At 40.5% G+C, this 25,123-nt stretch overlaps 2 protein-coding genes across 4 annotated transcripts in view; both read right to left on the bottom strand.

Annotated features, from left to right (window-relative positions):
- Nucleotides 1–7,182: 7,182 nt before the first annotated feature.
- LRAT (lecithin retinol acyltransferase) lies at nucleotides 7,183–8,382 on the bottom strand. Its single transcript, XM_041480056.1, has 2 exons — nucleotides 7,840–8,382; nucleotides 7,183–7,335 (listed from the first exon to the last, which is right to left on the bottom strand). Exons 1-2 carry the CDS (start codon nucleotides 8,380–8,382, stop codon nucleotides 7,183–7,185), a joined length of 696 nt encoding a protein of 231 aa, XP_041335990.1.
- A 3,775-nt stretch (nucleotides 8,383–12,157) lies between these two features.
- The window catches only part of LOC121360251, a 59,119-nt gene continuing 46,153 nt past the window's right edge, over nucleotides 12,158–25,123 (bottom strand). For 2 of the 3 annotated variants that reach the window (XM_041479956.1, XM_041479957.1), the window contains exons 18-21: nucleotides 22,003–22,086; nucleotides 20,330–20,453; nucleotides 15,322–15,412; nucleotides 12,158–14,369 (exon numbers count right to left, since the gene is read on the bottom strand). In XM_041479956.1, the coding sequence (XP_041335890.1) occupies nucleotides 14,295–14,369; nucleotides 15,322–15,412; nucleotides 20,330–20,453; nucleotides 22,003–22,086 (374 nt within the window). In that variant the 3' untranslated portion in view covers nucleotides 12,158–14,294. Of the gene's footprint in view, nucleotides 14,370–15,321; nucleotides 15,413–20,329; nucleotides 20,454–21,352; nucleotides 21,393–22,002; nucleotides 22,087–25,123 lie in introns of those variants that run through there. The other variant, XM_041479958.1, reaches the window with a different exon arrangement.

Below are 25,123 nucleotides of genomic sequence, written 5' to 3'. Positions count from 1 at the left end.
CCCATAAGAACACACTGTTTTTGCAAGCACAGATTTGTATTTAATTGCAGCATTAAGTACTGTCTGTTAGAGAACTTTCAATGCAAACATTCCACAAAATGAAAAATGCAAACTAGAAAATTACTGAGGGAAAGTAACTTCTATAACTGGTTTGGGTGGATATTTTCAGCTTGCTAGTAAAAATCTCTTTGCAAGTCATAAAAACCTCATTATAATTTTCAAACACATTTCATGACTATGCATCAGCTCTACTGCCTGTACAGTTCTCAATTCTTTAACAGTATTAGTTAATGGAATTGCTCAAAGACATCAGAAATAGAAATACTCTGTTCCTTGCTGGAATTTCAGTTTATCAGCCAAGGAGAATTACTGGTTTCTCTAGGCAAGTTTTTGAAAAGACATACCCAGTCTACATCCTGTCTGTCAATACATGATGAAATTGTCATTCTAAAATAGTTACTTGTACACTGGAGTGGTTCTTTCTTGCATACTGTGCAACCAAACCTACTTACTGCCAGAAATTGGGAGAAGTAACTAAAAGAATACAAACAGCTGCCTTTACCAATCATCCGTGATAAATGGCTGATGTACTGGATGAAGAAATGTTATTTTTACCTATTTGTCAAGGCCATGTCCTAGTTTATTACACATTTGGATTTCCAGAGGAGCTGAGGTTTGTCTACATCCCAAGGTTGATGAAAAGATGAGTAATGGGATGTAACATGACTATGGATATCACAGACTACATCTTCATGTATACTTCAGGCCATTGCAACTTTACACACTTGACAGTCTGAGATTATTTGCAGCCCTAAGTGAGACCTTCAGGCTCCTCTTCCAAAATCTGAAATACTTTGAAAGGGACTCCTGAGATACTGTCAGAGCTGCAACCTGTGTAACTCACCCAGGAATAAAATGGGACGGAAACAGTCTGAAGTGTATTTGCATGATTCAGATCTCTTGCTTTAGGTGAGCAGGTATGACTGCAATACAGGACAGGGTCATGAAACGTGATCTGTTCAAGCTCCAAAAGAGAGTTGGGATAGATGGTGCTGTACTAAACAGCCACCTCCCCCTAGGGCTAAATGCACTACTCATTTTTTCACAGCCATGCTGTTTCTGATTCTGGAGGCAACCAAGTCATCCTTGGCTCCAGGCTACTTACACAGTGCATTATCATGTCATTTAGACATTAAATGAAGCGGTTGAAACCAGGTGCCTCCCTTCTCCTGGATATTCACTTGGAGCTACCTACAATCCAGTCTGCAAATATAGATGGCAAGTTACTCTGTTTAATATCTAACCCTAATATTTCCAGCAGGAGTGCGGGAAACTCCTCATTATCTTCACATCCACATTTCTTCACGTTTGATTAGAATTCATTATTAATTTTTTCCTTCTGTGTAGGAGTAGCAGACCCACCCCTCCCTCTGTTTATGTGCAGTACTAAATGGCAACATGCAGGTACTCTCTGCAAAACTACAAGGAACACGAGTGCAAATCTCAGCCTATGCACAAACAGAACATAAGGTGGCTTGGCAAGTTAAGCACAGCATTACCTTTCATTTGAATGTATTCTTAATTACATACTATAGTATGCCTTCTTAGCCTCACAAACTCTGGTTTCACAAGCAGAGAAAATGCCTTCTGGGGAGGAACCATGCATTTCATTTATTGGGTATGTCCAATGCAAAAAAACCTACAACCTTATGCAAATATTAACTAAGTCCTGGAAGCAGCCAGAAATCCGAGACGATTATAGAAATAGGAAAGAGTTAAAAAAGAGACACTGTAGCCAAGAGTTTGGGAGGTACAGCAGGTTATCTGCTTTAATTAAAAGGATTTGTTACAATGAAAGCAACAATGCAGTAAAGAAGCAGACCTCTGATCAAACTAATAGACTCTTCCTTATTTCTACCTGAAAATTTTATTAATGACTTCCAGAAATGTCCCAGTCTTAGCAGTTTCTGCATCTAGAGATCTGTTGTGAACATCACAGGGGCCAATAGACCATGAGAAGTGACACTCTCCTTTGGAGATCCCAAAGGAGCCTGTTCCAACACAGAGTGGACAGAGAACCATTTTGCCCTTCTAACTCAAAGTCACAGGTGTTGCCTGAGTTGATTAAAGAAAGAAAAAAATCAATAATCACTGTTCTAACAATGAGACTAAAAATAAAAAGAGTGAAGGGTAGCCACCCCATAGCTTTATCCAAAGTCTTGTGAACTCCTGCAGGATGGACTGAGAAGGTCCTAGGAACAAGTCTCCCAAATCCCCAGAAATGCTGTAACCATCACATTTTTTTCCAAAGTACTGCTATTGCTATTGGTATTGCTATTCAAAGTACTGCTCAGTCAGGAAGGGGCTCCAGGTTTTGGGTAACAAATGGGGATTCCTACCTTAAAATTTTGGCCAGGGTTATCAGCTAAACAATGTTGCAAAATAGGTTTGCACATTTTTACATGGACATCCATGTTTGCATGATTCCAGTTGCAGTACTTGGCAACTGCTGCTCTCTCGGAGCATGCTAAGGCATGGTCAAGGGAGGGCTGGTCAAGGCAGGCCAGGGAGGGCCACTCACAGACAGTAGAGGTGAAACAGTGGAGTAGGCCAGTTACACACACGAGTCACAGTGTACCACCACATAGTCAGAAGATGGACCACCAGTCATTTTATTTACTAGGTTAGATTACAGCCTGTGGCATTGACAGCATACTTCAATTTAAGGGAAGGCAAGTTAATCCTTTTACTCTCTGTGCTAACATGCAACCCCACTGCAAGCGTCCTAAACTCCAGCTGGGCACAGGAAGGCAGACACAACACTGTGTCCTGCATCTGAGTCTTCAGGCACACACTTCTGCATTCCCCACACTTAATATGCCCTGCCCTTGCAAGTAAAATAAACCTGCATTATCTGCCTGTCACATTCCCACTGCTTTGTTCAGACCAAGCACCAAGATGTAGGTGTTGTGATATAGTTGTAGGGGACTGTGCAGCTGATTTGCTCCGAATCAAACTAGCACAGAGCAGCCACCAACAGTTTTGCAGTTTACAGACACACAATACAGAAGAGGCGACTTCTGAAACAAAGCCACATGGCTAAACAAAGTTCTCTTATAAAAAGGGAAAACCTAAAAAAGCTACAGAAAATCTTACAGAAAGTTTTCTGCCCTGTGAGACACAGAAACAGTAACTCCAAATGCCCAGTTTTGTGAAAGACCAAACTGTGGTATTGGAATCAATGTAATTCTGACTTAAGCCTCCTAATGGTCTCCCCACTTGCCCCCCTTCTCCCACAGTCTCTGAACACTCAGGACCGTATCCGAAATGTTCCCTTGACTTCAGACCTGAAGCTACATCACAGAACACAACAGAATATTTTTTTTAAGAAATTATGCCTTAAAAAGCCTTCAAATACTTTTAGTGTTCCATTCCTGCAGGAGAAGAGACTGTTTATTCTACTAGCACGATGCTCTGAAAGATTTTTGTAAGGCTGACAAGAAACTGGAATGCACTACAGCAAAGAGCTTCAAAACTACTAAGCGTTTCTATCTTCACTTCTCATTGGAAAGCTCATTCATGACAGCTAAGTACTCAGATGAATCAAGTCCAAAGCTATTACAAAGCATAATGAGGAAATACTCCAAGTCACCTGAGAACTTTAATTTCAGTGGATAAAGGAGATGCTAATGACTGTCTAACTTGGTTCTGTATCATCCAGTGGTGTGTGATGCTTTTAATGTGAGAACATGCAACAAATAATACAGCACCATATAATTTCTAGAGATCACAGTTCTAATGTTTCTTGTTGCTGCATTCTGCATTCTAAAACCTGTCTGGATGATGTCAAGTCACACACAAGTTTAATTCCCTCTTCCCTACCCCCTCAGCCTTTAACAAGTATTACTATGATTTTGTTTTCATTAAAAGCCTCAACAGTATTTATATGTAGCATTCTCCTTCAGCACAGAAGAATGGAGAGTGAAATCAAGCAGCAGACGACTATTCACCACAGAATGAGTAATCATTTATGTTCCAAGCTAAAATAAATGCAAACAGAAAACCAGAAAGCACACTGTTCTAATGTCTTCATTTAGTAACTTACCTTTTTCGTTCATTTCTTTTAAACAAGGGTTTTCTAAAAACATTTTGAACCTTACTCATTTTATTTTTGTTTTCCTTGGAAAGCCTGAAGTGAAACATCTATCCTTAAACCTGATGTCTTCACTACTTGCCTTTTCCAGTGGCACGGAAATACTCCTTCACTCCTTATATTCCTTCATTACGTATTCTGGTTTAACCACACAGCTTTTCAAAACAGTCCCCGCTATAATGAGCTGTGGCTCTGGATTTACACTCCCCATCACCATCACTTACAGTTACCGATGAACAATTTCACTTCTAAGCACACTCATTTCCCCAACAGCTGAACTGCTCCACAGTTTTCTGTGTTTTTCTTATTATAACTAGCTCCTTCATTTCAATGGCATCACAGTTGAGCTCAAGTCTGAAATGCAATGCTCCAGCTAGTGCTTATTTTTACTCGAGTAATTACAGAAAAAAAGTTGACACTGACATTTACCAAAATATTTCAGAGCACAAACACCACCCGCTGAGCTGAACACGAAAATTCATGCCTGCTAGTCTTGTTTTTCTCCTCAGACTATGACTGATTTGACTCATGCCTGACTTTAACAAAATTTCCAGATCTTTGCTAGAACTACAGTTGGTAGGAAAAATGCCTAAACATGCAGCTGAATTTCTGCTCCTATGCTATTATTACTTGTCTTTGATGAAAGGATGCAGCAAGACATTCTAGACCATTTCACAGCATTTCATAAGTTTAAAATTTTATATGCTGAAGGAAAATTCTCTACTAATACATCTGAAAGCCTGCAAGAAACTGCTTTCATTTCTTTCGTAGACACCTATGAAAATCCCAGTTTAGTCAATCTGGATGCTTTTTGCTCAACAGTGTTAGCAGTGCAGGAGCACAGGTCCTTTGATACCAAAGCTAGAGCAGTAACATGTCCCTGCCTTCCAAGAGTCCCACATGTGATTCAGTTACTGGTCATGACCCCGTTGTTTATTGTATATGTGGATTGTAAGAATTACAGGAATTCTTATAAATCCCAATTAAATAAAAGGTAAAAGAAAAGCCCACCTGTAATCAGACACCATGTAACTGCATGTTAATGGCTTGTTCAGTGCCCTACTGGGACATCTGAGAGTAATGCTACAGCATTATACTCAATTTCAAGAGGTCAGTAGACATTTTTAAATGAATAAAATTCATATAATTACAGTTATGACTACAGCTCATGCCTTATTCACAGCAAGTAAAAAAAACACATACATTGGAGTTTATGTAAATATACTAATGCATACACTATGAAAAAGTAACTCATGTTAATTAAAAAACACCTTAATTTCAAAAGTTTACCAGCAACAGTTACACTGAGCATTGCAATCTTTCAAAGCAGAATAGAAGTTGTTTACAAGGATCCAGCAGTAATTGATATCCAGCTACTCAGAGCTGGGCTGCCGACTGAACATGTGAAAGCTGGGCTGAAATCCCCTATTTGATGGCAGTAGGAGTCATGCTGCTCTTTCCTATGAGCTGGAATTTCACCCCAGTCTTTACATTCTTCGTCGGTTATGGTGGAGCAGCCAGAAGATGATGATTAGAGAATAGCTAAGTAGACTCTCAGTTCTAAAAATCCAACCTTCAAGCACCTGTAAGGTCTAGGGGAAGGAGGAAGGGGTTTATAGTTAAAAGGAGTCTCTCTAAAAATGGGCAAGTGGCCATTTCAGCAACAGAGCTGATGGCAGGACACTGCACACCATTAGTAGAAGTCAATCTGAGGTTGAGTCCTTGGTGAAGACACCATCATATTGACCTTTAACTAGAAAGGAAGGCAAGCACAGCATGTGAACAAGTTAGCACATGTATGCACACAAGGCATGCCAGGAGCTGAACAATTTCTCTGCATACATAAAAGACCTTGCTAAGAAAAAAAAATAGCAAAAGTTTTTAACATTTAAGTAATTGCCTACATGAAGTTGATTTCAAATCCAACTTTACACATTCTTGATAAACTGAAAGGCCTCAGCATTGAAGATAAAAAGTTTCTAGCACCAGCTACTGGCTTGAAAGTGAATACTTACAAAAGATGAGTCTAGGAAGACATGTTGTCTTTCACTGAGAAAGTGTTTTAAGGCAATACCCAAAATGACAATATAGTCACCATAGAAACTGCTTCAATGATCCCTGATACTTTACAGCACCTACACAGGTTCCACTGCTGAGGAATGGTAGGAATTAAATTGGTGTCTGTCTTCCTCCTCCCTGCCATGTGCCCTGGAATGCTGGAAATGTCCCAGCATCTGTACATCACTAGTTGACATAAAGCAAGCTAATTTCTTCCTAAAACTCCTAAATCCCTCTGTAACCGTTTATATTAGCCATATTAGCCACTATCACTGGCAAGGAAAGTGGTGAGGAATTGCCATCTTTCCTTATCACTAACCCAATTAAAAAGTTGTTCAGTAAGGTAGCAAGTGTTTACACTATTAATGCAAATGACAAATTTCTGACCATTTCCCAAAAGGGAAACTACTTTAACTGGTCTGGCCAAATGTGCTCCCGCAGCACCCAGCTCAGGGTTGGTTTTTCTTCTTTGCTCTCAGAAAAGAGTCAATGTACTAGCATTTCCACCAAGGAGTATTTTAGGAATGGAGACAGTAATTTCTGAATATACACTGTATCTATAAAAGGAAGAGGTAAGCAGTTTGTTCTCCATTTCCATCACTTTGTGGAACTCCATCATCCATTTTTATTAATAGTTATGGCACCCAGCTATGCAGCTAAACAACTGAAGAACATGAAGGATGTTATTGGAATCATTTTTGGCTAAAGACAAGGAGCAGAACTGCATCGCAACCCTACTTTTTCCATGATTTAAAGGTGTGTTAAAATATACCAAGATTTTCAGGAAATCTGTTATTTGGCTTACACAGTAAGCTATGCCTTGTGCACTGTGTTCTAGACAAAGTTGCATTTTAAAATGGTGCACAAAGTTAAGAAACTTTACACGATGCCAGTGAGTAATGTATGCTTTCATAAATACAGTAGTATACATCCTATATACAGACGCTGGATGGAAGACTCCAGGAAGGCTCTTAGCCAGCCATCCACAGAAAGAAGGGAATGAAGATGGTGGGGAGTGTGGTGGAGGGTGCCACACCTAGGCAGACTATAGACGCTAGTCCCACAAGCACCGATGCGAGGACGCTCCTCTGGTCCCGAATAATCATCTTCACAGTCTCACAGAACTGGGAAAAAAAAAAAAAAAAAGGTGCAAAAGATGAGATTTAAATAAGAAAGCTTTGGCTGCAGAGCTGGCGATGCCCACTCTCTCGGGACAGAGCAGCGGTTGCTGCCTCAGCTCTCACACAGGCTCCCCGGAGGGAGGGGAAGAGGGAAGAGCTGGACTGGCACCGCATCACCCCCAGCCATCAGCCCCGGTACTGCCTGTGACTCCGGCTACAACCTGTAGCTTCAGAGCATTTTAGAAGCGTATTAATTATTCTACTAATTCAGCTTCGCTTTCCTCGCCTCTTGAAGCCAGCTGAGGCCAGGCTCGCCGCCGTCCCGAGCAGCTCCGCGCCGGCGGCACTGCCCGCCGCGGGAAGAGCGGCGTCAGCGGCGGCCGGGCCGGAGGGCGGTACCGGCACCGGCACCGGCACCCCCGCCCGGGGCCCGCGGCGGCGGCCGGCCCAGCTCCGGGGAGCGGGCCCGCCGCGGGAAGGGCAGCGCCGCCGCTGGCCGGGCCGTACCTTGTCGGTCTGGAAGCTGACGGGGGCTCCGTATCGGCAGTAGGTGACGAAGTGCTCGCAGTTGTTCCAGAGCAGGCTGTAGGCCGTGGCGCCCACCAGCTTCTCTGCCCGGCGGGCCGCCTCCTCGCTGCCCAGCACCTGGTCCTCGAAGAGCCGGTCCATGTGGTTGACCGCGATGCTGCCGCCGTAAGCGAAGTCCTCCACCGTGTCCACCCGGACGCTGGCCGTCCTGGCGATGACGCCCAGGATAAGCCGCTTGTTGGTCACCACCTGCTGGATCTGCCGACGGTCGCCGGTGATGGAGGGCAGGATGTCGGGCATCAAGTGGGCGACGCGGTTCTCGCCCAGGTAAATGCCGAAGTGGATGAAGAGGGTGCGGGGCACCTCCAGCAGGTCTCCTCGCTTGAAGCAGCTGGTGTCGTAGTAGCCTGGTGCAGGCGGTGGCGTTTCCCCGGCGGAGCCCGCGGGCAATGGCCGGATGTGGACGAGGAGCATCAGCTTCTCCAGCAGCAGCGAGGCCGCCTGTGGCACCGGGTTCTTCATGGTCGGCGGGGAAACCCTCGGTGCCTCCGAGTCGCTCCTAGCCCCCGGCACCGCTTTTCTAGGCTATCGGCGGGGCGGGGCGGGCACCCGGGCCGGCCCACCGGGTGAGGGGCGTGCGGGGAGCGCCCGCCCCGAGGACCGGCCGGGCTTTACCGGGGGGCGCGGCGGGCACTCTCAGCCGGCCCGGCGTCCCTCGGTCCGGCCGCGGCGGCGGCTCGGCCCTTGGGATGGCGTGGTGCCCGCAGCCTGGAGCCACCCGCAGCTCCGCCCCGTCTACCGCCCGCGCTGCCCAGGTAGAAGCGCACGGAAAAGTGCGAGTAAAGCTCTTCACCCGCCCCGGGGAGAGCAGCGAGGGGCTCCCGGGGCCACAGTCGCTTCGTGCACCTTCCCCCGCCGGCGGGACCTGAGGGGCTCCGGGTGCCCGCCCCGGCAGTCGCGGGGGCCAAGCGGCGACCGGATGGGATCGGGGGGGCCGGGCGGGCTGCCACGGTGCTCGCACGGCGGCGGAACAGGGGAGGGAGCGTCTGTCTTCCCTGAAAAGGAAAGAGGTCTCCGAGGGATAGCGGCAAGTCACATTTATAAATTAACTCGCCCCAAAGGTCCGCCAGCTAAGAAAGAGTGGGAAGCGGCGGAGCGGCATTCCCGTGCGTTCAGTTTCATGCTAAGCCATTATGCAAATGGCTAAATCCTGGCAACGGAGCCCACAAAGGAGCAGCCCTGTCAGGTCAACAATGCCGCCCGATCGGGGCTCGGAAGTTTCAGTAACCAAGCAGGGTCCCGCCCCCTCGGGGATGGCGGGATGATGGATGGGACAGACATTCATTTTACCTGGAAGATGACAGGGCGCGGAGAGTGGCAGGGGAGGTGGCCATGGCTGCAGCCTTTCACCGAGTGCCCCGGCCCGCTGCCACGGATCTTTGTTCGTGCCGCAGCCGCTCCAGCCCGGACCTGTCGCTCCGGCTGCAGGGGGAAGCTTTCGCCTCTGAGAAACGCGGAACGGGCGGAGGGAGGGCGAAGGAGAAAGGGATATGCGTGTAAGAATGCTGGACAAGTTTGGCGGAGCATCTTCCTTTAAACTCGGGCAAACACTGCAACCTCAGGATGCCAAATACGAAACGGGGAAGCGGGAAGAGAAGCGATGGTGTGTAACAGCTTGGCAGCTCTCCACAGGCAAACCGCGTTGAAACAGTAGGTTATTTTTCTCTCCTCAGTTATTTTAAACTATGGAACACGAATGAGACCTCCAGACCACCCCAGAGCTGTAGAATCCCTTTGGTCACACCAGCAAAAAAGAGAAAATGTTCACTATCCCTTTTCTTGCCACTAGCAAACAACTCTGGTATGATTCGGAAGGCAAAGGGCATGCAAAGGAGCCAGGCAGGTGAGAGCCTTCTACCCTCACAGATTCTGAACCCAGGTTCAGGATCTTGTAAACATGAAAGCTTATTGATGAACCAACAGCAAATTTTCCCACTTCCTCAGTAAAGAAAATATTTCAGGGGAGGGGGGTACCTTACTACTTGTCAGCAAAAGACAATGGCTGGTATCCTTCTGTTTCCTCCTGCTTGGAGCAGAGAGCAGCTTCCTGGGAAGCTAAGACTATCCTCACCTTGCTTGCTCTGTAAAGAGAGGCCCCCATAAGCTCTTGTTCACTTGCTGATTACAGGCCAGAGCCCCAGCACTACTAACAGAGTGATCAGGCCTTTGGGATTTTCTCTGGAGTCTCAGCCAAATTTTTATGCAACAGAAGCTTACCCCTCTCAAGACCCCTACTTCAAATCACATCACTTACAAAAGAGAAAATACCTTTTAGATGTAGCTTATGATGCTTGTACAGGAACCCTGTGGATTAGCCAGCAGACACACATGATTATATAATTAAACCAGCATATTTTCAAATCCAGCTGTTAAAAAAACATCTTTGAAGGTTTGAGGCTTTTGCTACAAGTAAATAAAAGTAAGGGGAGGAGAAGGAGGAACTTCTTAACTAGTGCATTTTTTTTAATGATGAGGGGAAATTTAAACACCTCATTCTCATAAAGGGTCTCACCCATTTGGTGATGGTCACAGCAGGTGGTCCAGAGCTGGAGGCACAGAATGTTGTCAAGACTCCACAAAAGTCCTGGCACAGAAATGTTCCTGTTTCCCTCCTGTGTGGATAAGCATCATTCCTGCCCTGCACTGCCATATCAAGACTCTCCCTTCTCCCCTTCCCTAAAGCTGTCTAGGGAGTGTCTGAATGATCTTTGCTGAAATAGGTGGTAGTCCTGCAGTTCAGATTTCTCTTCCCTGTCCAAAGGTAGGTAGAGGAATTCGATGAACTCCCTGGGTAGGTAGAGGAATTCAATGAACTCCCTGGCAGATACACTTCCCAATGGGATCTTTCACATGGAGGCAATCTTTGTTTGCTTTCTTCATGCCAGTTAGCTTTAATCCCAAAATCACCAGGGCCCATTTCAAGTAAATCCAGAAAGGAAACCAGGATGAAACCGAAGAAGAGGAATTTCTTCAATGAGAAAGAGACTCAAAGCCTTACTACTGCATGGGAAGGTTTCAAAGTAGTAAGGTGAAAGGTGTGACACTTCTGCTGTGTAATTTCCTCATACCTCAGGGAGTGAAGAGCTTCCTCTTTCCCTCCCCCCAACCACTCACTCACTCACTCTCAAGCCCAGAAACCCCAGTGACAAGCCCAAAAGGCATTACAGAACAGATGGGTCTGTGGAATCCACCCAGGTAATGAATGCTTCGCCACTACCTTGCAATTGTTGTGAGCATTACTGTGTGCAAAGCACTTAATACAACCTATCAATGTAATTCCTGAACGAAACCATTCAGATTCTTGAAAAGCAACCTGCAACCCAACATTTTCTGCTTTCAAACCCAAGGGGCTGCACTTCTATTACTGTTAAACTTCTACAGTGCAATGTACGGTATACTTACCATAATTCTGCATCTGAAAGAGGGAAGAAAACATGTACTTTAATGGAAAAATATCTCTACTGGAGATGGCAAAACTAAAAATATACATTGTGCATCAAACACTGGCACAGCTTCTTGGGTGACTTTTGTACCTTTAGTATACAAATTTAAGTGGGAAAATCACTCTGGAATATTAAATATAAACCTGAAAACACTGAGGAAGTATTTGGACTGTTAAGTGTCGTGGAATAATTTAATGATAAAGCCCATGCTTTATTTTTGAGAGTTAGGCTGAGATGCAGTAAGAGAGCTGTGAGAGGTAAGAATGAAGCCTTTGTTCAGGAGTGCAGATGAGCCAAAGTACAAAAACTTAAGTAAGAGGTGTAAGCCAGTTTCCATTACACTGAAACTCCTGTATTAGAAGGAACCTTATTTTATGCACTAGACATTACTATTTCCATCCTGCTCTCACAGCTAACACAGTAGGGAAAAGGCAGGAAAGGCGTGGAGTTGGAAGGGTACGTTCTTGCCTATATGAGGAACAGACCTGGTTTAACAACCAGGCAAAATGAATTTTTTAACTGACTGAAGTTAAACCAATGCAGACTGCACACATGCTCACCTTTGTGTATATTTTACCAAACCTCTCTCAATTAGTCAAGCTTTATTTTCAGATCATCTGGGACTGCTGAAATAAGCATAGTTTCATGAATTCATAACATGTTAAGGCATTCAAGGAGAATAACATCTTTGGATAGTGATTTTTGGAGGGCATAATTTGCAAGAAGAGTATCTGAAAAGAAAAGCCATTTGGTTTAAGCTGGTCTGCTGAAAGAAATAATGGACAGAAAACATGTTTGTGAAGGATGGTTTACTAGCATCCAAAAGGGCTACTCCAGAGATAAAAAATAACACCTTTGTATTCCCATATCCAACCCATTTGAACACTGTACCATTCCTTTCAGCAAATTACACCCTCCACTACAGATCTGTAAGTGACCAGCTCTCCAGCAAACAGGATCATTTACTTTTTTTTGGTTTTTGCATTTAAAAAAGACTAGGGACAGAACAGAAAAAATCTGAACAAAGAAGGGAACCAGCAAGACAATGCAAGAAATTGCAGGCAAGTGAAACAACTCCAAACAAAGAACCTGTGAACTAAGTATCACTCTCTTCCAGTAGAAGAAACCACATAAAAAAACTAAAACAAATTTATACTTTATAAATGTTCACTTTTATTCAGAAACTTATTGCATACACATTTCCAGAGTCACTTAAGCAGCATACTGAGTAAACTGAAAAAATTTACTGTAGCCTTTTTATCCTTGTAGGTTTGCTACTGAGGTCTATCACTTTTTCTTTTTTACTTCTCTCAGCAGTCTTCCAAATTATTAAGGAGAGTTTTCTAACAAACAACAACTGTAAACATAATAAAACCTGCATGCTATTTTCCCTTTGAAGTTATTAACTTTGCTATTTTTCTGAAATGAAGTGATGACTTATTTTTTACAACCTGACAATCATGTTGTACACATGGACAGTACCTATGACTTGCTCAGGCAATAATTGTTTAGATGGATACAGCATTCATTTATGATGCCTTTAATTCAAATGAACAAAAGCACAGAAAACATGGGAACAATTCACTGCATAGTCCTCATTAGCAAGCAAGAGGCTAGGAAATTAGTAACAGTGATAGCACTGGAAATGTAGGAACTAAGAGATAGGTTTGGTGACAATTACAAAAGTAGTTATTTCCATAACTTTGTCTGCTATTAGTAATGCCTCATTTTGTCAGTACTAAACAATTAATACAATCTCCCCAAAATAAACAGATTAATTTCTGAATATAAAATGCCTGAACACGTGGAATAATATTTTTACAGCTTCTGCAGAGAAAATACAGTTATCAGAATTTCCATCTTGCTATTGTCCCAGGAAATTTGATACAGATTTTAAAGTCTCTTCTTAATGAGATGAAGTTCAGAGGTATCCCAATTTGAACATGCTAATCATATTGTGCAGGAAGGCAGACGGAGAGGTGATAACTGGGAGTCAGAAGAAAGAATACACTGCATTCAACATGGTTTTTATTCACAGCAAAGACACCTTTTTGTGGGAAGGGCAATGCAAATGACAGTCAAATAAACTTAATCCAGGCATTACTCTGCTGCACAAATCAAGGATTTAATAGCCCTGAAAGAAAACCACCCAGCCTGCTTTACTCCTGCCAGGACTGCACCACCACAAGAAGGAGTGAGCAGGCAGACTCCCCTTTCCTCATCTTCAAATTTATTACCACACTAAGACCTGCAATTTACTACTACTCAGTGCTTTCAACTGAAGGATTAATTAGTGAAAGATATTGGAAAATGTAAAAAAACAGTCTGTCATTAACCAGACAAAGTGCTGGAAGTTTGGTGGATCACCACCAAAGGTCAGCATTTATGACCAGTCACTGTATAACAGTACCAATTATTACTTTTCTTTATTGCCCAGCAGGGAAAACTGTTCCCCAGTACCAGGCAGTGCTGCCTTCCCAGCAGTGCAGAGCAGGTTCCCCAGCCTCACTCAGTGCACAAGACAGACACAGAAGACAGGACAGCAGTCCCGGCAGTTTTCAAATAAAGGATGAGAGAAGGAAAAGAGAGATGGACGGAACAGGAGGTAATTTCCATCTTGAAATAACAATTACCTTGTCTCATAATTAAATGTTATGTTGCAATTTGATTAATTCTATTTTTCAGGAAATAAATTGATTCTTCATCCACTGTATTAACTAGACAGGAAATGTTATCAGGCACAGACAAAGCTATTAGTCTGGTATTATTCAGAACATTTGCCAATCTGTGCCATATAGCTAAACCTGTGAGACATAACTGTCAAATTTCTACTCTTTAACCTTATTAAAAAATCTCATTCAAGAAGCCAGTTCTTGTTTATAACATGTATTTATACCACTTAGTGTTCAAAGCATATATATAAAACACCTGTTATTCTATCAGTGATTTTAAATCAGGAACATTTTTAATCTGGAAATCCAACAGCATCTGTCCAAATGCTTTACCCTGTAAGAAGAAGAACAAAACCAACATTTTATTTTACTATCTAAATATACCATCTTTTTAAAATAAGGTTTTTTTTTTTTCTTAAATGGTTTCATGTGAGTGTTTTTCCTATAATCAGGGTTGGAATTCATTCTAAGTTTCTTGAGTTTTCAAGCATCCAAATCTGAAAAGAGTGAACAGTTTATCGACTGCCCAATCTATTTATTTGGTACCTAGTGCTAAAATCAATTAATTTGGGGTTCAATTCTACGTATTCATACATAGCATCACCTTACTTTGTGAGGAGTCTTCTTGACTATGCTGAGATGATATGCACATGAACATTTCTGAGCCTAAGAGCACAGCTGTGTAAGCCATAGCATTGCTCAGGATCTCATATTCAGGTTTAGATGTTTTATACATTTAATATTCAGATTGTACATTTGTAAAAGAAGATCTTACTTTCAGATTCACATAAAATCATCAACACAAAAGACCTCATATCCATCTGCTTTTCATGTTTATACATAATTTATCAGTATTTTAACTATATAAGGCATAGGCTAAATGAGGAGTTATCCTACAACATGGTTCCTGTATATACCTGGAAACAATCAGAACTGTCTAGTAAATCTGCATTTTTTAAAATGAGAAAAAAGTTTCTGATATTAAATTCTGAAATTAGTTTCTGATAATTACTGGTGCATCAAAAAACTGGTAGTCTTCAAATCAGTAATGCTCTTTATGATGTGCTATCCTGTTGGTACACATCTTTTTCACCAAATATTCCAAATCCACTTTCTACTTTCCTATGTTGTTTTCAAACCTTACAAAATTAAATAGACAGTATCTATTAACAGGAAATTAAAAGGAAGTGGAGTCAAACCCCAAACCTCACAGTTCCAGCCCAAAAGCTGGTTCTAAAGAGACCCATAAAAGATGACTACATTAAAATGATTGCTTTGATACATGCCTGTGGGTCACTTCTTAGGGAGGCTATACCACCACCACCAAGGGAATTCTTCAGAACAAAATTTAATCCATGGATTCCTGGTAACTCGTATCTGTAAAACAAAAACTGCACATTATTTCTCAGCAGATTTTGGCAGAAACACATGTAGAGAACATCAAACAAAAACCAGCATGCAAAATTTTCATGCTTCTGATCACATCCCACTGCTGAGTCAAGTCCAAATGGTAACAAGATTAACACAAGGCCTTACCTGCCTTCTTGTTCCTTCCTCTTACTCCAAATTACCAGCCCTTAATAGTTTCAAAGCTGGACCATAAAGTAATCATTCTCCTCTATCAAAAATCACCAATTTCTAATAGGGCTGTTTCTAGAGGTCTTTCTTTCTGTGAGTTAAAGTCCATTATCTGCAAGCCAGAGGTTCAAGATCTGATATGAACTCAAATAACACGATGGGCAAAAGAAAGTATTTGTATTAGCTCCTAGTTCTGGTACTGAAAAGTAAAATCACTTAATTCCTGGAACTCACTTTTGCTAACAAATGCTGCCAGCTAATTGGAAAGACACCCTCTTCATTACTGAGAAACATCTATGAGTCACTACATCAACTCTTAGGATGAACAGATAACTTTATGGCAAATTCAAATCAGAGCTTTCCTGGAGCCATGTACTTTGTTCAGATAAAACTTTATTTTAGTGTGACAGACCTATGTTTCTGTTCCATCGCCACTGTAAGCATTTTTCCATCCTTGCTTTTGACTGGTGCAGTTCCAATTTGGAAACTTCTGTAGCAGTTTGGCAAATGGCTCTGTGGTTTCCTATTGTTTCATATTCCATAAATAGATCTACAGTATATTTCCATTTGCCTCTCCTTGCAGTGTTTTGCTATCTTCTTTCTATTGTTGGTGTTTTTTGGTTTTGCTTACCTACAATATTTTCTTCATCTAAGTACCTGTTAGCTTTGCTTTCATTCCATAGGAAAGAATTTAAATCAGAACATCATCAAGCCATGAGGAATCAACAGAGAAACATGATATCCAATTTAAATCCTGCTTCCTCCAACATCACTTATTTTTTAGTCACCTACCCAATCTTCATCTGTTTGGGACAGATTCTTTAAATCTTTCTCCTAATATAGGTGCAATTTCTTGCAGTGCTCTTACACTGCTGATTCTGTCACTTTGAGGTTTATCTCTTTCAGCTCCTTTTGAGCACTGTGAAAACCATGGCTGTTGCTGGTGCTCACAGCCCTGTCTGCCCTTTTATCTTGGGCATATGACCTAAACCTCTTGTGGAAAGAGAAGATTTTGCTGAGCAGTGTGGCAATCACTTCAGTTCTTGTTCTAGAAAGCAAGAAGTCATTGGAGTGTTTGTGTCTGTCTCCCAGGCAAAAAGTTTAAGTAAGTTCCTTCAACTTTTTCATTACTGCATTCTACTTTAGTATTAGAACTATCAGATTTTATTAAGAAAAAAAATTGTTGTCTGCATTCTGCTACCCTTTCTCAAAAACTAGTTGACAGGCACCATTATCATGCTTGAAGCCAAATCCACTGGGAAGGCAGGAAAAGTAGATTAATCCACCAGTGGATTAATTAGAAAACACAAATATGAAGAATAAAGCAATTCTACAATAAGTTACCTACCTAATTTACTAAATTTAACACCATAATCAACTATATATCACAACCCCACCAAATTTTCTGAAAAACTAAATAAAAATTTCAAGTAACCACATACCATGAAAGCAAGAGATCTACCAAAGCAAAGCACTACACTATGAATGTTATTCCAAAAAGTTGGCAAAGATTTCCAAGCAGCAAAGAATTCACAACTGGAAGAGGTCTTCTCAAGAACTAGACTGATGGAATTTTGATTCCTAATATGTCATCTCTCGAAAGAATGTCATGAAAATCAATCATGAAAAACAAATCAGGAGAGAAACTGAAGAGCATATAAATGCAGAAACAAGTAAGTGGAAGAATTTCATTTCACTTTCTGCAGTCATTTTGGCAGAGAAAATATGTAATACAAGCAACAGATCTTAATTTGGAACACTGTAACATGGCATATTCATTGTATTTACTTTGAGAAAATATTTACAGTGGAGTAATATAGCTAAAATGAGAATTACAAAAGAATATATGATGGCCAGCATCTTCACTATTTTAAAGTCTTGTCTGTAGCATCTGAGCATCCAAAATATTTCCACAAAGAAAATAAACTTGCGCAATAAAAGGAAGAAAAACCATTATAACAATTATAATAGTCTTAAGCAGCAACAATACATTGACCAAAATGCTGGCAGGCATTTACTCAGCATAATTAAACAATTTAAGCTTAATTAACTGAGATCTAAAGGAACAAAAATATCTAATTGTACCACTTAAGTGTTTTAAGAGCTGCTTTTAAAAAACACAGAAAACAAACAAACCTTTCAAAGAACACTATCTGTGACAAAAACCAGTAAGACAAGGAGTATTCACTGTTCTAGCTGAATTCCTATGCTTATGCACAACGGAGTCCCTGCTTAACTACTTTCTTTAAAGTGCTGTCCATAATATTCAGAGAAGTAAGGTCTTCTGGTGAATCTCCTATTAAAAAGCATGGAAATAATAATGATATAAAATTATTTAATGCATTTAAATTAAGGAAAAGACAGGATTCTTTTCATCGCAGGAAAGCAAGAGCCAAGTCCATAGGCTTAAAGAAGTGTTTGCATATGAGATATACTTGAGTATATCTCATATGAGTATATGAGTATATGAGTAGAGAAATACTTATTTTTCCTAACAAATGTATGTGAAAAAAAACATCTAAAAGGATCAGCATCCACATTTCTTGTTCTTCAGCTCTTGGTGAAAACATCACATAGGAAGAAATCAGATGTCAATTTTTAATATCTCTGAGCATTGAAATGTTCTCAAACATTACATATACCACATTTCAGAAGATGAAAATAGTAAAATCTTACAGGATAGATTTACTGTCCTTCTTAAAAGACTGACCTAGTACCACTGCACAGAAAGTTTCTTGTTCTGCATCTTCAGATACTTGGATCTGTTAAGAATGTACTCCAGCACTCTACTCTGGGAAGCAATCACCTGAGGATTGAAAGACCATCTTTTTCTATTATTTTACCTGCAGATCTGGAAATTCATGAGTTTTCGGTGCCCTCTACCAAAATAATCCCACCTTTTCTCTGTTTAGTACATCTGTTTAATGCCTCTAGTGAGAAAGCATGAAAGGCAGCTGGTTAACAGACTGTTCTGTAGTGAGTAAGAGCCATGGTTGGTATGCTTACAGTAGCAAAACTAATACATAGTTTTTAACTACTCACTATTTAAATAAAGGAAATGAAGAAAAATCAGACAGTAAGAAAACTCTTTTTAATGACAGTTAAAACTAAAAAATAAACAAGTAATTAAAAAAGAAACTACACAATCTGAAGCACATGAGCATAATCCTTATAATCCTAAATATTTCCACAAAAGGTCTTATTCTTTTTCCCCAGTAGCTTTCCAATTCACTCACAGTGCTCCATTATCATATAATTAAAGGAAGCCAAAACCACAAACAGATAATCTAATCAGTCAAATTAATTTGGCTACATCCAAACAGAGCAACTTCTATTTATGAACATAAACAGCATTATAAGGAATGCCAATGAATCCATTTCTAGAACTATCATTAGGAGGAATAACATTTATTTCTTTTCATCTCTGCTCTGTTTCCAAGGAAATTCAATTACAATTCTTAGTATCACAACTTATTAGATACATAGATTTGTTAGCACTTCTGAAACAGTGGGTGAGATCTGCACTGAGCTGCTTATGAAGACAAAACCAGCACTTACAATTCAAAGATCAGGGGTTAAAATAACTCCAAGCTCTCTCTGAGCTTTGAGATGTACCTTTCTGACTCAAGCTTTCTGAACAAACAAAAAGACAGCCAACAGTTTATCCACTACCCATGGAAATACATAAAGGATTTTAGCAAAATCTGTTTATGTGCAGCACAACTGACTTTGTATCAGAACATAAGTTTTGAAGTTTTAGGAGACTGAATATTTTGTGGCAGTATTCAGCTTTTACTTGTTTTCAAAGAGATAAAAAGGTTTAAAATCTGTTGACTGTTACACTGCACATCCTTAGGAGAGTGAGCTTCATTACCTCATGCTACAACAAGAACAGTGTATGTTTCATTCAGTCCCCAGGAAGGGCCCTGAGCATCAGCCATACCACAAAAATAAGAATGTAACATATGTTGTCTGCTGGCAGAGGATATTCTTTAGTAGGTGAGTAGCACATAAAAGTGTCCTGTTTAGGAGGTATTCTCTTTCAGATTTTAACAGAAATTAGCTATGTTTTTTCTTTAAATTCTGGCTTGGTATATATGGCACAAAAATGGGTGAGAGTGAAGTACTAGAAGGAATACTTTATCTGAAGTGAGTGAACTTCATAAATATTAAAATACTTTACAGAAACAGGGACAGTATGAGGCCCATTTCTGATGGATCATCAGGTAAGTTTGGGCTCCAGGCTACTGTGTAAATGTCTTTCAGGTAGTGTTTTACAGATTTCTATGCAGTTCAGCACTGGCTCAGAGGCTTGGGAAGCTTCGGTTACTAAGGCTCCTGCAGTTCCCAAATGGTGTAAAACCAGTGGAAAGATAAATTTCTCAAAGGGCATTGTAAGCTATTTCTAGTCAGTAAAGACATTCTGTACTGGAACAAAACAAAGGAACAGCCCCAACACTGCTATGCTAATTCTGAGAATTTAAATGCCTCTGCTAAACCGATTCACGGCCTTTGTCCAGCTTCGAGAGAGGCCCAAGTTCGTGTTCTCAGTGACTATACTCAAGCTGTTATTTAAAAAGGCAAAGGAAGATACATTAAAAAACCCAAAGAAAATACATGTAAGTTTTCAATATTTGTATTAACATATTTTAAGATAACTTCTTATACCATCATGTATCTACCATACAACTCTGGGCTGAGCAGCAAGCTACTCACCTTGTTACTAGTTCTTCTTCTGGTTTCTCATGCTCTAAAAGGTGTTGAAAGTAATTCTCCAGGGCTTGAGCAGTTAAAGTTTTCTTTAGGTATGGATAGTAGAGGGGATGCCGTGCTATCACACCTGTTAGGCATTAACTGGCATTAGATGAAATAGGAACTGTTAAAACCAATTTGTATTTATCCTTTCAAAACCAATTTGAGGTCCTCTGCTTAACTGAAACTGTAAATATGGATCCCCTTTAATGAGCTCCTGAATAAAAACCACAACAGCATGACAGCTCTCCCTCTGTCAGTACAGATGTAGGGAGGAGCACGACACCAAAGAATGCTGTTATTGCTAAGTGATGACTGGATTTTTTTCTGCTGCAAACAGCCCCTTCCACTGAAAAGACACCTAAAGAACAACAACATCACAACAAACAACCCACAGGCAATTATCTTCCCTTAAATGGTTTGCAAGACTTAGATATTTAAGTAATCACAATTAACCACAACAAGGAATGATCAGTGATCAAAGGTTTGGTCCTTGCCCCACCTCTTGCACGGGATTCTGACATAAGTATGACAAATCACAACTACATTTTTATTGCTGTAAATATGCTTTATAAGCTTCAGCTAATTTTATGCTGAAGCTGAGGTTCCAGAGCAGGATCAGGAAAACAACTTTGTATCACTGGGACCTTTCTATCTGGACTTAAACTAGAGGTTAAGTTTGTTGTTGTTAGTGTTGTTCCTTAGAAAAGCAGCAGTGTCTTTGTATCTGAAGCAGACTATTACATATATATCATTCATGACTTGGCAATGCTACGCTGCAACAGTGGTCAATCACAGAGAAAGAAAAAGAAAAAAAAGGAAAAAAGGAAAAAAATAAATCAACATTGCTTCATTCTTCAACCCAAAAAAAAAAAAAAAAAGCTAGTTTCACAAACAAGGACAAGAAAACTATATTCCTGAATACAAATGAACAAAATTCATCAGTTTTAGCATGGCAGCTAATAGCAAATCAAATCCCAAACGCACCTTTAATTCATACTGAGCTTTGAACACCACACGCTCTCATCTTCCAACAAGTAAGAGAGCCAATTGTTGCATGCAGAAGTAAGGAACAGAAGGAATTATTAAACAATGCAAGAAGCAGCACAATCAATGCAAAGAGACTGCATACTGAAATATACCATTTGCATTAGCAATATAATAAAAACATTCTTGTACGTATGAGAACAACTTTAGTATTTCCTAATACTGTCAATGTTTTAGCCATAGACGTGTTACAAAATTAACGTATGAAAATATTATACATGATCAGACAATCAAGAAATTATATTATGTGACATACATACATGAAGGAGTAGCAACCGATATGTAAAAGAAACCTTAAAAAGACATTTCTTAACTTCTGGGAGCTCAATTTTCCAACCCTAAACAAAAACCTTTCTTTTTAGCATGACATGCTAGTATTTTTTCTTAGTACCTCAGATTACAACAGCTGCTAATCAGAAAACTACAGATATTTCATTAGTGAAATCCACATTCAGTACGTATTCTCTTTTGTTTCAGCACAATTATAAAAAAGGTCAAGTGATGTTTAAACAAATTAAGACTAGCACTTGATATGTAAGTCTTATGTGAAAATGTTACATCACTTCAGAAAGCAAAAGAACGAAAAATACCTATGTTTGCAGAATTGCCTTTGTCTCCACTTCTAGTATAGGCAAGATCTTCTAAGCGGTAAGTATGTGGACCACTTGGCAGATCTGCACAACATAAAAATGAATTAATTTTAAAGGTTCTACAAATAATTGCATATTTTGAAGGAGTAAATGTCAGTTTAAGTGCATGTTTTTTGCATTTTTTGCAGTACTCTAAAAACATTTCCAATCCTTCTCACAGGAGCACCTAGAGAAAAAGAGGCAAGACTGGGAGGCCAGTATTAGGAAGAACAGGAGGAATCAACTATCTCCCAAATCCTTTTTACTTTTTTACAGCCAGATGCTGTACCAGACATCCCCTCTTCCATGACCCTTCAATATGACTTCCATCTTGGCCTTAGGAATGCAGTACCTCTGAAGGAGGGATAGCAGCTGCTTGTCTTTTCTTGACTAGCCAATAACTTTTGTCCCCTTAACACACAGATGCCTTCTTCCAGTGTAGGTGGAAAATACCTGCAGTTGCTCTTGTCCTGACTCAACAGATGTTACAGAATTACCTGCTAATGCCTGTAGAAAAGAGTAACAAATTCCTTTTCAAGACAACACATCTCTCACTTGCATTTGCACTATACAGCTTCTAATCCAGCTGCATAGAAGAAACCTAAGATTTCTTTTTCAAGTTACTAGTTTTGAAAATATCTTAGTATTATGTAAAAAAAATGTATGCTTTCTAGGAAGCCAGTCTTCATTTTCTATCCTGTCAATGTCTGAGGATTGGCTGTTCAAGAAACAGGGAGGTTGTTGCACTTCACTGAACGAAGTTCATACGAAATATTTTTATCCATCTATGTATCAAAAAGCAAACCCACTCCTGTCCAAATCCAGAAATTTAATATTGTGAGATTCACACAGTATATACCTGAGGTTTGACAGTTAAGTTACATAGCACAGACCTCTTGCAACTGTTAATTCTGAGAGTAGTAGGCTGTCACCATCTACTTCCTGTTCTCTAAAGTGAGAGATGAAGCACCCACTTTGCTAACGAGTTTGAGTTATTCACCGATCACAGCATAACACTGAAACTTGAAGCATGGGCTAAATCCAAGCTTTAGACAGCAAGAATCAAGTAATTTTCAGTAAGTTTTGCTTCTGATCCAACTTTCCTACGGCTGTATAAACTCTCCTGGACTCCTTGGCTTTTCAATCTCATCATCAGTAACAGGCTGACCTCCACTCCTGACTCACAGCAAACTTCTTATCACCCAGTTCTTCTCTCCTCTGTCCCCTGTCTTTTTTTCCATCCTTCTGGATGCAATTGGTGGTTCTCCCCCTCTCTCTGCTCCTGGGACACCAGTAGGGGGTATATGCAGGGCAGGGAGTGACAGCCTTCCTGCTTCATGGCAGCTTCTGGTGCAACTGCTGCTGATGGCAGCCAGAAGAAGCAAGTCACAAACATCCTGAATTTAAAGGAATTGAATATACAAGGTCTTGTAAATCAATTATGCTGGACTAATTTCATGTTGCAATGCACAATGCAATTTAAAAATACATCAGTCTGTCCCTTTTGTACTATTATTGCTTCTGCTGAGAATACCAAACTATCTGGGTTGATTTTTTTTTCCCCTTTTTAAATTTTGTTTTAATTTTAGGGAATACGAGACCCAGTATTAAAGATCTTACGCTCCAAATGCTGGCCTGAGGCATCACTTAGAGCATAGTGCACCTACTATGCAGGCATGAGTAGATATGTAGTCTGTGAAATGCATCAGGTGATCAGGTAGACTCAGCCCTAGCCTAATCATCCTTACCTTCAACTCACCTTGGCCCACAGAAAATTGCTGAGAAAGATGTGAGCCAGGCTGACCTTGGCAAGAGAGAAACAATGTCCAAATCCTACTGGCTGCAGTTTGCACTGACCCTGTCGGTGGCAGTGGCAGCTGGACAGATCCCTCAAATCCATTTGGGTACGAGGTAGGAGATATATTGGATAACAAAAATGCCTCAGTATGACATGACACCATTTGTACAGTGTATTTGTGTTTGGTTGAAGCAGATCAGTCAACACTCACAAGAGGAGTTCTGCTGGCACATATGAGTGGCAGTAACAGGGAAAACAATAAGGAAGAACTAGGGGCTCACCACAGCAACCTCTTCTACTGGCACATCTGCATCAGAAAATCTTCCCACAACCTGCCCGAACAACTTATCAGCACTGAACTGCTTCAATTAAGATCTAAAGTTTTATAATATATATTGGGTCACTGCAAAAGGTGAACTGAAAGAGTGATTACAGCTCAGCCTGGCACGATGGCTCCTCAGTGGTAGAAAGTAAAGGTAACATGAAATTTGAAGAGGTTAAAGCATACAGTGAAAAAGAGGAACATAGAAGGTTTGTTTTGAGCTTGAAGCTCACAATCTTTTCCACATTCACTTGCAAGCAGAAGTGTGCCAGAAAATGTTTAAGGGTGTATTTATTTAACTGGGGAATATTATTTGTGATTAAACATCTCCATTGAGAGTGGGTCTGAAAGTCCAGCTAAAGCTCATTGCTCATTTTGGATATGACTACCACACTTCATACACTACAGAAATCACATTAATTTTAATAATTTCATTCCATACACAATTCAGACAAAATGTAGTGCTTTATCAAAGGCTGAAATTTTACAATATCTGAATCACATAAGTTATAGAAATCTTTTCTCCATCAGATGTTTTACAGACTCTGACAATCTCCCTTTAAACAAAACCAGTTCAAGTCAGTGTTTCTGGTGTTATCATTTATTATTACCATAACTGATTTATCTTTCATGATCTGTTTATCAGGAAATTGTTTTCATTTAATAAACATCTTAAACAAATCTACAAAAGAATTCCCTTCAAAGCTAGGGAAAATGGTAAATACAAATTCCACCCTCCCAGAAGCACATCTAGCACATATTTTAAATCCATTTTCACATATTTCTCTTATCTATTCAACGACAACTAACAGTCCCTCACCCTTGAGATAACCATGAAACTAAGAAAAATACTTTCCTCCTTTTTAAATGCTTACAGAAAATGCTTTAGCAGAAGCTATTCCTTTTACAGTCTAACTCATTTGTCTTTTCTCATCCATGCTGTCCTACATTAAACCACAGAA

Source organism: Pyrgilauda ruficollis, unplaced genomic scaffold (assembly GCF_017590135.1).
Source record: "Pyrgilauda ruficollis isolate IOZ18807 unplaced genomic scaffold, ASM1759013v1 scaffold5, whole genome shotgun sequence".
NCBI lineage: Eukaryota > Metazoa > Chordata > Aves > Passeriformes > Passeridae > Pyrgilauda > Pyrgilauda ruficollis.
The sequence above is the reverse complement of the archived record's forward strand: the minus strand, read 5'-3'. Positions and strand labels throughout refer to the sequence as shown.

What these genes read in the sequence shown, in the direction of transcription:
- LRAT (XM_041480056.1), bottom strand. Translation starts at nt 8,382, where the DNA reads ATGAAGAACCCGGTGCCACAGGCGGCCTCGCTGCTGCTGGAGAAGCTG. An exon ending in TCAGCTTCCAGACCGACAAG is followed by an intron (nt 7,336 to 7,839) that starts GTACGGCCCGGC and finishes TTTTTTTCCCAG; the next exon opens with TTCTGTGAGACTGTGAAGAT.